General features: G+C 35.2%; 1 protein-coding gene across 1 annotated transcript in view; it reads right to left on the minus strand.

Annotated features, from left to right (window-relative positions):
* Positions 1-12,238, minus strand: part of LOC121422792 (transient receptor potential cation channel subfamily A member 1-like) — a 30,689-nt gene that overhangs the window by 6,575 nt on the left and 11,876 nt on the right. The window contains exons 11-20 of the mRNA XM_041617988.1: positions 11,791-11,952; positions 11,325-11,436; positions 10,817-10,986; positions 9,785-9,929; positions 6,839-6,922; positions 5,723-5,793; positions 4,847-5,051; positions 3,252-3,359; positions 2,071-2,237; positions 1,349-1,409 (exon numbers count right to left, since the gene is read on the minus strand). Of these exons, the coding sequence (XP_041473922.1) occupies positions 1,349-1,409; positions 2,071-2,237; positions 3,252-3,359; positions 4,847-5,051; positions 5,723-5,793; positions 6,839-6,922; positions 9,785-9,929; positions 10,817-10,986; positions 11,325-11,436; positions 11,791-11,952 (1,285 nt within the window). The remainder of the gene's footprint in view (positions 1-1,348; positions 1,410-2,070; positions 2,238-3,251; positions 3,360-4,846; positions 5,052-5,722; positions 5,794-6,838; positions 6,923-9,784; positions 9,930-10,816; positions 10,987-11,324; positions 11,437-11,790; positions 11,953-12,238) is intronic.

Consider the following 12,238-nt stretch of genomic DNA (forward strand, 5'->3'; position numbering starts at 1 on the left):
AAGCTTTACATGTACAACAGCTTTTTAGCAACTCTTTTTTATTTAAATATTGTAAAGAAATGGATGAAGAGAACAAGGGGTTGATAGGGTTGATAGCTCTGGGGAACCTTGATTTCAGCTACGCCTACCATTGTTCTCTTCATCCATTTCTTTACAATATATATATATATATATATATATATATATATATATGTATTATGTATGTATATTACCATCATTTGCAAAAGTTTAAGACCATCTGAGTGTTTTGTATAGTATAATACATGTAATATAACTGTAATAAATATATTCATTGATTTAAATAATGATGTATGCCCCCACAGAAAAGGAACACATCGACACAGACCCTGTAACAATCTTCATCTTTTCTGCTACTAAATGTGTGAAAAGAGACCCGAATGCTTACAATAAGACACCCCTAAATCTTAAAACTTGACAAGCGACAAAAAGGTTTAAATACAAAATATTGGTCATTTTCCTATCATTTCTCAAATTTGCCTGAGTTCCAGGGAATGCTGTCTTTGGAGTAAAATAGGCCTACACGCAGCACCCCCTGGGAAAATCTTGGGGGTGCTTCAGCACTATGGACTATTCATAATTTGATCATTTTAAGAAACATACATAAGAAAGAAGAAAGAAAAAAATGTCTTTGTGAAGGAATTGAAACTTAGATTAAACATTACTAAGAAGCTATAAGGAAAAGGGGAAAGATAGAAATGTATATTTTTCCAGTGATTTTGCAACTGTATTTCTGAGTTTTTGTATGCGAAATTGATTTTGGGTATATAAATAAATGCCCCTGTTATGGGTGAAAGAACAAAAATGTAATTAATATTTTTCTAAAGTATTTTTACTTCAAAATATTTATTTAAAACAAAGGGATTATTGGACAATTAAAACTCTTCAGAGAAAAATAAACCTCAGCAATCCATATAAAACAAGGAATCAACAAATAATGTACAGGCCAGTTTCAATAAAACACTATACCAATATCAATTATAATGTTATATACATGCGATATGCACACAAATTTTCAGGTGGTCTTAAACTCATGCAAATTATGATATATATTGATTTATTTCATATGTTATGACTTAATACAAATACCGATGCTCAACAATGCATACTTTACATGCATTGATAATTTGGTTAGCATAAAACATATGAACCATTTTTCTTCGTAAAATTAAGGTCTATCAGAGGGATCAATGAAGTTAATAAGAACGAAAAGATCAATAGATATTTATTCAACTTTACATAAAATTTTCAGTTTTAAAAAAGATAAAACTAAAAAAAAGATCATTCCAGACACTTATGATATAAAATCAAATTACTCGTTCGTTATTACCTTGAGTAAAGATTTAAGAGTCTCCATAAACATCAGCACATAAAGACCGGTTGTCTTGAAACTAATAGGAGGAAATCAGAGTTTTAGTAAGAATTGTTTCATTCATCGTTTAATATATGCACGCTTCCCTTGATAAAGGTATACATAACTGTTATCCCCAGAATTAGCATGGAAGGCATTTTCTACCAACCACATGAACGAAGAGTTCCAAATATGACGCCAAATGATTTTTAGATGACATTGGTATCAATACTTATGTGGCCTTAAAGCTCGGTGGACTGCTAAAGCACAAGTGTCATAATTGATTATCAGATCATTGTTTTTATCCTACAGTATACAGTCATTTGATATAACTTTTCCTGTGCTCAATAGCCAAACAATCTTGAGTTTGCTCAAGTGTAAGAATTACAATTGGTTCCTTTTGGAAAAAAAAACATGTTTGCTAAAATACAATTTTTAACGAGTTTCTATGGGATCGAATAATTTACTTGCAAGTCATAGTCACGTCTAAGTGGATGTTTGAAAACACCTCATTGTGGACATTTTCATACCCCCCCCCCAAGAAAAAAAACAATCAAGTATAAAGTGAAAAAAGGATCATATATCAACATACACATGCCCTTCACCCACCCACGTACAAATTTTTCTCCACTCGTCCTCTCCCCCCCCCCTCTCTCTCTCTCTCTCTCTTCAATCAAATTTACACAAAGTTTTTTTTATACCCCTTGAAATAGAGGATGAACTTCATCCAGGAGAAGAAGATGGACATGATTCCAGCAGTCCAATTACGATAGCAGAGTTTCCTCCCCGGTGGATAGACAAATACCATCGCTGTCACCAGGTTCACCCAGTCAATGGCGTTCGACAGGTCCGTGAAATATTTCAGCCGCTGAGAGAATTAAAGAAAAAGAAATCAATTCTTTAAACAAAGAGACAAAAATAGCAATGTGTTGATGACCAAATACGAAATGGAGCTAGCGGAAACATTTTTCGCAAATTGCAAAAAAAATGGAGTTGTGAATATCCTTTCATTTGGATAATGAGCAATAAGAACTATATATATATATATATATATATATATATATATATACCGCTGTATAGTGTGTGACAGAAATGTATGAAGAGAACAAAGGTAGGCGTAGCTTAAATCAAGGTTCCCCAGAGCTATCTACCCTTTTGGAAAAATTGGTGATGCCGAAAAATGTCTCTGCCGGGAATCGAACCCGGGCCCCCAGCTTTGAACACCGGTGCCTTAACCACCAGACCACAGAGACGGGTTAGTGGCTAGGGCGACCCTGATCCGATTGGTATGGTGTCGAAAATATATATTGTTGTTGTTATTGCTCATTTTATATGTATATGAAGATTTTATTCAATAACGATACTATATCAATTAAGAATTAGAGTGACGAGTAAAGTTAATAATCAATTATAATTAATGGCCAACGCTGTAAACGAAAAAAAAAGGAAAAGGAATATGTGTATCCAGATAGCAATAACTAAATTTTGGGATTTTTCTTTTTTACTTTAATACAGATTCTCCATATCAGAGATGCAAAACAACATCCATCAAGCAAGCGACGGCGTTGGGGTACGATGTTCCAATATGAAAAACCTTTTTTTTCTTATCATTAACCGTGTTATGAATTAAACATGAATTCTATGAAATCCATCAATGTCATATTTTTTTATTCAGGAAATTTGCCCAGTGCCATTTGTAAACAAAGAGAAACAAACTGAATTCTAAAAAAACAATGAATTCATTCATGAATATGAAACAGAAGAGACGTGCGATTTAAATGATGACGTTGCTGGCTTTCGTCGATGCGGTTGAATTTATCAATCGCAAACCCAGTAATGTATTAAGGCAATTGGATTGGCTTGATTGTCTAGGCATACTCACCACGACATAAATTTCTCCCAATTCTCCAACGATAACAGACAGGCAGTAGGCTAACACCATGTAAGATATCATATAGGGAGTACCGTCAATGAAGTAGAAGTGATCAGTCTGAAAAAGCCGGAAATAAAGACAGTTGATATACAAACCTAAAACAATGATTATTTTGGTAATTTGGCTATTGTTACTACTATGCTTATGCTATTAATATTACTACTTCTACGAAGACCACGACCATTATTCCGCAATGCACGACTAATGCTACTTTTACTACTACTGCTACTACTACTGCTACTACTACTACTACTATACTACTACTACAACTATACTACTACTACAACTACTTCTACACTAATTTTACCATTCCTAAATTAAAGAAAAACAAGAAGTAGGAGAGTGGAGAAAAAGAAGAAGTAGGAGGGTGGAGAAAAAGAAGAAGGAGGAGGAGGAGAAAGGGAAGAAGAAGGAGGAGGGTGAGAAGAAACGCAAGAAGAAAAAGAAGAACAAGAAGAAGACGAAGAAGTAGAAGAAGATGAACAAGAAGAAAAGGGATCATCTTTATCAACATATACATACATGAAGAACAAAAAAGGGGAAATGAAAAGGAGAAAAGGAAACTTATCCGTTATAATAAATTTCAATTTTTTATAACAAATCACCTTATACTCATAAAAAAAGGGAATCAGTTACAATAATGGGCCCAGGTTAGACGAAAGTGAAAACATGGCAACATAAACAAACATAAAACAAGAGATGATAAATATCAACAAATAAAACGTGTCGATTCAATTCATAACAAAATTCAAAGTAAAGTAATGAGAAGGGGATATGCTATCTCGTGGTTAAACTTAAGTTGTTCTGATTTTGAAATAAGTTCATTGTACTAACATATTGGTATTACCAAAAATAAATAAATTATGCAGATATGAACAGCCAAAGTTTGAATTCACATAAGTAGGCCTATATATTGAGTTTATATTTCATTTATATTAGTTGTGATTTTGTTCGGCAAATTATATGATATACATGTATTACGGTCTGGTATACACATATGTAACAAGAATGGTTGGAATGAAAAAAGATTACGATGGGGAGAATGAGGAAGCAAGGGCGGATGGAAAAGAAAGGGTATGGAACAGGTTGGGAAGATATGAATAACGAGATAGAGAGAGGGTGTCTTAATCTGCTGTTAATTGTCTTTGGTAACCACCCCTCTACCTCCGACTTCACCGCATATCACTTGCAACTCATAATTCTTAGATAATTATGATGTCGCTATTCAGTTGAACGTACCTCACTTCTTTTCGTTCTCTCGCTTTAATAATATTAGTTTCAAAAGGAACTGTCAACTCAATGAGAACAATCTTCGGAGGGGTAGATTCTGGGAAATAGAGAGTAATATCTGGTTTCTCTGTTATGACTATGACATTAGAAGGGATTGTGTCACCATTAATTCTCATCCCTGGGAGGTCAGCATACAAATCAAATCTTATACCATTGCTTTCAGCACAACTTTTCAATGCCTTTGCAACGTAATCTAACAAGCTATTGTGCCGGTAGGTAAATCTCGATCACGTCTTTTGGTGGTAGAATCTTACCGACTTGTCTAAGAAGTAGTACTCCGATATAAACGGGGCTGCAGTCAGGTTGAAATAGGGGCAGTTGATGTCCGTCTCTGAGTATATAAGGTACTGATAAAACTCCGGAGGAATTGGGGCGATGATGGTGTATGTCGTCATCAAAGCCAGGAACATGACGTAGAAGAAAAGATCAAGGTAATAGAACACACGACCAAATCTAACCCTAGATGGGGTTAAAAAAAGAAGGATATGAGATCAAGAGAGATAATGCAAGGGATAATTTTTCAAGACAAGAGAGAATAAGTGGGCTTAGTGTAGGTGCGTAATTTTTATGTGGAGAACAGATGCTCTTATAAAATATTTAGTTTATCATAGTCATAATTCTTTTTTAATAACTTCACATTGGATACTTTTTGCCTAGCGATAGTTCATCAAGCTGAATATGCTGCATACGTAATGGCGTGCGTCAAGGTTTAATTCTGTCTCCGATGTTCTTCAATAAGCATATGAACTTGCATCGCTGTATATACATAGGATTTCTAGCAAGACAGAGATTTGTGCACAATGTCGACATGTGGGGTTGGAAGGTTCAGTGTGTGTGACCTGTTGACATAACCAATTATCAATCATGTAAATAGCATTTTATATGTGATTCTATAACCTCTGCAGGCAATGACTAATTTGTTTTTCCCAAAAGGATGCACGTGATTGGCTTGTCGAGCTCAAAGGGTTGCTTCATACACGATCGATGCTAAACACCATAATAAAGAAGAAAATCATAAAGCACGTACCTACATCAGAGACCTATAAATAAAAAAACAGAAAGTTCAGTATAAACTTAAACTCACTGTCAAAAACCTCAATGAAACAATCGCAAAATACAAATATCTTTACCATTTTCTTTTGAGGATGCTTTGACATAATTCGTGACCAAGGAGTTTCTCTCGTCCGTATTGGCACATGGTCTGTAAGTGAAATGGAAGGAAAGTGAATTATGGTTAAGAACTATAAATTTGAAGTGTCCGAAGGAAACAGATGCCCCCGCTTATCCGTGATCGGAAATTCATTCAATATGATTAAACTTACTATCGTGCAAAAACCAATATGCGAATAAATTCAGACCTTGGACCTAAAGACTCACCCTTTCCAATAATCTCTGACAGAAGATATGACAGTTAGGTCATTTGATGTGACCTGACTGTATTTTGATGTCATCTACCCAGACACCAACCTTTTTAATATCTGGTGAATATTTCATAAGTTATGCGGAAACCAACTTGCATATATAGTGAGCTGTGACCTTTGACCTTTGACCGCGGACTCCGAATTCAAACTTAGCCTGTATTTTGATGTCTTCTACCTACACACCAAACATTTTTAAATCCGTTGAAAATTTCATCATGCGAAAACCAACTCGCATATTTAATGAGCTGTGACCTTTGACCTGCGGACTCCGAATTCGAACTTAGCCTGTATTTTGGTGTCATCTACCTACATATCATTTTTTTTAATTCATTAAAATATTGTTCGAGTTATTGTGCGGAAACCGAGGGGGACGGACGGACAGGGGCAACGCTTAATGCCCCCTCCGGACTTCGTCTGCGGGGGCATGAAAATGCATTGAATTGCCTTTTAAAAAAAGCATAACTAGATTATTTCAACTTGATCGATGCCAATTGAAATATTCAAGAATCTTCTTCTTCTTCATCCGCTTTTATCGGAGATCAGCATCAAAATGCAGAACGTTGTAATCCATTTAGTATATTGCTGATGAAGGTTAAGTTGCATATTTATTTTTTTGTATTTGATTTGATTTTATTGTTTACTTCTGCAATTACATCATTCGTATATAATACATTTTCCATTTTACATTTTCCATTTCATTCAAGACAGGAAGTGATATGTGATACATGGGTTTTATGTAAATTATATTGGCTTTTCACATCTCAGGACGCTTGTAATATCATTTCTAACTTGATGAATGGTTTTTGAAAGACTTCCCATACTTACCCTGATGGCGAAGTATCTATAACCATTTGATTTTGTAGACTCATCGTCCGGTCCAGGGTCAATGTACTGATACTCGTATTTCACCTTCGAAAGAGAAAAAAAATCGATAGGTCATAAGATGTTTCCTTGCGGTACTCTTCAAAGTATAATAATGAAATATGTTCTACAAGGAGGACAGTATACAGACAGCCTTACCTTATCAAGCTAGTAGGAAGTTAGTGCCTAACTGAGTAAAAATACTAACAATTATTTCAAAATGAGTGAAGTTATATAGTAATATATTTTTTCCAGTATGGTCATGTTTCACAGTGAATATGCTACCCGCACTTATATTTTAAGAAAAAGAAGAATTCTCTATCAATCGATTAAACAAGTCTGGATTAGGTAAACACGAATGACCATTCCTCTGTCACTGACATAAAACCATTAATGTATTACTGAATAATGGTAAAAATCTAAACGTGTGGTACCAATGCCGCGTCCTCTTAACTTTCGGTAAGACATCTAAATGGTGTGGCTCAATGTCCCAAATAAACACCTTTACAAGTGGACTTAACAAGATAATATTTAGGGAATATTGAATGGCCTTGAGTGGGATGCGAAGAAATATTGTACGAGCTGAAGAACAGTATTGGATTCGTACACGAATCAGCGGCAACTATACGCGAGGCAATTTCATTGTGACGTAACAATAGCTTCATGCACACAATTATTAATTAATCAATGATAATCTTGTGAGCGGGGCAAAATAATTTCGCCGAATATTTTCAATATTGGATGGTTTTCATAGGTATGCACGTTAAAAATCAGTTTTAATATTTTGTCTCTTTGAAACAACCTCGCAACTTCGCATGACGTCAAAAAACAAGGCAAACGCCAAGCGTTGTCTCGCCTGCATATTGCAGTCATTAAGAGACTGTAGGTCATGTCATTAGTGGAACAAACAGATGCAAAAAGCATCCGAACATACTGTACCAGTCAGATATCTTTAATACCTGTTTCGAAGCTATAGAAAGTTATTGTGTGTACAACACAGCACAGTGCCAGTCATTGTTCATTGACCTTTGACCTTAATCAAATTCAACTCACATTCGAACTTGACCTGCACCTTCAGGAGATGGAACTCTTGTATGAATTTGGCAATCCTACCTCGAAGATATGAAAAGTAATTATGTGTACAACACAGCACAGTGCCAGTCATGGAAAGTTCATTGACCTTTGACCTTAATCAAATTCAACTCACATTCGAACTTGACCTGCACCTTCAAGAGATGGACCTCTTGTATGAATTTGGCAATCCTACCTCGAAGATATAGAAAGTTATTGTGTGTACAGCACAGCACAGTGCCAGTCATGGAAAGTTCATTGACCTTTGACCTTATTCAAATATATTCGAACTTCAGGAGAAGGACCTCTGGTATGAATTTGGTGATCCCACCTCGAAGCTATGGAAATTTATTGGGTGTACAACACAATTGTTGACGACGACGCCGGAAATAGTGATACCTATGTCTCGCTCCGCTATGCAGGCGAGACAAAAACTGCACCGCTAAAACCATACATCTAAATGATATATAAACGACCTTTGTAAATCATCTAACTTGTTAACCTTTTATCAATTTGCTGGTGATGACACAAGTATTCTTTATTATTCGTAAAATTTAAATAATACCATCCACATCCTGAACAATGAACTCCAAAATGTTTCCGACTGGTTAAAAGCAAATAAGTTGTCCCTGAATATAAATGAAACTAGATGCATCTATTTTCAAAAAAATAAATCTTTAACACGAACCCATACTGACAAATCTTATAATTATAATCCAATTGACAACGCTCATATTCACATTTATATCGACAATAAACGTATCGAATTAAGTAATTCCATTAATTTTTTAGGTGTCACATTGGATAATATTTTGAATTTTAAGTACCATATGATAAATGTATTACATAAGATAAGTAGGAATACTGGTTTTTATTTACAAACTTAAGCATAGTTTGCTTCATAAAAATCTGATAACTCTATACCATTCTATAATTTTCCCTTATATAAAATATTGCAATATTATCTGGGCTACCAATGTAACCTCATATGAATTGGACTCAATATTCAAAATTCAAAAGAAATGTTTAAGAATAATTACCAATTCCCATTACCTGGCACCATCCGCACCTTTATTTAAAAAAAGTTGTCTTTACTTAATGTATATGATATCAATATGCAAGAACTCGCAATATTTATGTATAAGTACAAGAAGAGGTTGTTGCCCACTCCTTTTTCAGATCTTTTTCAATACAATAATCAAGTTCATAATCATAATACTAGTCTAGTCATTGAGTTATGTAGGTCCCAAACAATGGAATGAGATTACCCAAATAATAACTAATTCACATTAATATCTTCCTTTCGAAAACAGTGCAAAAAAATCTAGTAAATGATTATTAATTTTCGCAGTTGATTTCAATGCATTCCTTGTACCGTATCTACCCCTCCCCCTTCGATTCGTGTCTTTTTGTATTCGTTTTTTTTTTCTTCTCCTTTTTCCTACATTGTATTTACTATAATGATATCACATTCTGTTTTTTTTATTCCATATTGTTATCTTTTTACTATATTTTGGCGATCCAGCCTTACAGGTTTCTTGTAACCTTCATGGAAAGCCACGAAATTTATTTTATTATCTAATCACATTATTTGATAATTCTTTGTATTTTTATCTTATTTTGCGAAATAAAGATTGAATTGAATTGAATTAAAATAATGATTATAAAATGTACTGCTTATCATTTCTATTTGGGCTTTATAACTGCCAAATAAGATTCGTAAATAATTTTCAAAATGTTCGCTTTCATCCAGGCATACAACCTTTGGCTATACACCCCGCCACCGGAAAAATAAACTCCACTATTCAAGTCTACTTCAAGGGCTTTTCATTTACTCACGTGATAGGACGGGCAATGAGGGTTCTTGTATGTCTTGTGAACGCATCGGTCCATGACCAGGAGGGCGACGTCGGGAAGCTTTTCGATGAGGGATTTCATCGGCGAGATCATCATTTCATCCTTACTCTGCATCGCAATCCTCCAGCTGTTCATAAACAATAAGGTCAGTAAATCAAATGTAGTTGATAATATTCTGATTCAGACATGTCAGATTTTGGTAAAAACTCAGGCGCGGATCCAGGGGGGGGAAGCAGGAGGGAGCACGTGCTCCCCCTACACCTTTGAGAAGAACATTTAAAATTTGTAATGTAACATTGATTGAAGATCTTTGGGGGGCTTGTCAAAATTTTCCTTCGAAAATTTGCCCTCCCCCTTTTGGAAAATCTTGGATCCGCCCCTGAATGATTTTATTAATTAATAAATTTGTTGCTATTACATAAAAGGACATGAGGCTAATAACAACGTTTTCTGCGATGAGAAACATTAGGCTATTGTATTATATGGTTCTTCCACACGTCCAATAGTACAGATAAAAAAAAACTAGATTCGCTTTATCCAGGAATATCTTTTGTTTGAATCCATCAAATCCATTCTACGTGTCTTAAAATGGGAGGTTAAAATTTTTTTAAAAAATCTGGAGGGTACCAATTATTTTTGAAAAATGATATTTCATTTCATGCAAAAACGTCTTTTATCCAGCAGTTTCCTAATGTTTAGAGTGAACATACTTCCCATAGTACACAGCAAAAACTGTGGTGTTCACCGGTGTTAATAGAGGACCACAACAGTTATTTTACACCGGTTTTAAATTGGTGGTGTTAGTTTTACACCTATAGGTATTATCACAACACCTATGGTTATTACATTTACACTCTTTGGTGTTATGTTCAATCTCTAGGGTGTTATTTTAACACCTCAGGGTGTGGTCATCTATTAACACCAATTGGTGTCAGTTTTAACACCACAGTTTTCACAGTGTACATTCCAAATACATACTAATTATCAATGCACGTATTATGATATATGATTTACTCTTTGCTTTTGATGATAGCCGCAGCAATCTCTCCCTGTTCTCTTTCAATGGCTAGCTCAAGAGGGGTGAAACCTTCGTTGTTTGATGCTGATTGGTCAGCTCCAGCTCGGATTAACAAGTTAGCTGCTGCTATATGACCAGCATCACAACACACGTGAAGAGCGTTGTTCTATCAATGGGATTTAAATAAGAGTAATAATTATCCATCTGCTACAGTATAAAATTCAAGTAACTGGCGTTTTATATCTTTGCCACAACTGGGTCCGCTAAACGGATTGTTATTCCGCTAACTACCTTATCTATGCCCAGCGTTAAACAAAATCAGCTAGTGCTAGTATTTCAATTGCGCTTTACATCTAATTCAATTGATAAAGGTGAGTTGAGTAACTTTAAAATGCATCAGAGAAAATAAAACTCCACTTGATATTGTAGAGTGTTGGATGATATTCATAAATCTACTACCCTATGGTCTACATGGTCTTAGATATTACCCTACTGAGTACTTACCTTGTCTTTATCAATGGCGTGGATGTCACAGTTGTGTTCAATAAGGATACTCATTGTTTCCACATGGTTGTTGACAGCTGCTAACATCAGTGCAGTCCTATGTTCGTCATTGCTAAAAGTTAAAACAAAAAGACACTTTTCACTTTCTCATGTTTCTCTTCGACTTTGTGCTTCAATCGTGCATTTTCTTCAACAAAATTATGGTTACCTAGACAAGAATCTTACACAATATTGGTCGATTTAAAATATGGAAAACATTGAGTTGAAAAAGTATAATTCTCGATACAGTTCATTATACTTTAATCTGATAATTGTCCGCAAAATTGGGTAGGCTTTTTTTTAATCAGTCGACATCATTTAGTTTGATAATCATTAGGAAGGTAGATTAGTTGTTAAATCACCGCTGAGATAACTGACTCTCACTTGAAGAACTCGCTATCGTTTCTGAGACTGTAACTATACTTACACGTTAGTAATGTCTGCACCCATCTTCAAGAGCTGACGGACCAGGTCATGGCGCCCGAAGAAACAACTGGTAAGAAGTGGCGTCATGCCGTCGCCATCGTCATCATTGAGAAGCATTGGGGTGTGGTCCAAGAGTTCCTCCACGCAGGCAACATAACCCGCTCTGGATGGGGGTAAAGAATGACCGCGGAGGATTGAAGGGAAACAGGAAGATCCACAAGGGGTATCATATTCAACCGACCCCCTCCCCTGGTTTTTGCGGAACAGTATTTCAACTAACAATCTCATGGGGAATCGTAAGGAACTGCCAATCAAATATAAGTTCATTTCGTGTTCTTGTATTTACAAATTGTAAGTATGCATTTATTTGTTATATTCCTAAAGCTGATAAACCCATTTACACAAGAATCAAATTATGTGATTATGGTACTATACTTTTGTAAGATGGC

The sequence above is a fragment of the Lytechinus variegatus genome, chromosome 10 (genome assembly GCF_018143015.1).
Source record: "Lytechinus variegatus isolate NC3 chromosome 10, Lvar_3.0, whole genome shotgun sequence".
Lineage (NCBI taxonomy): Eukaryota > Metazoa > Echinodermata > Echinoidea > Temnopleuroida > Toxopneustidae > Lytechinus > Lytechinus variegatus.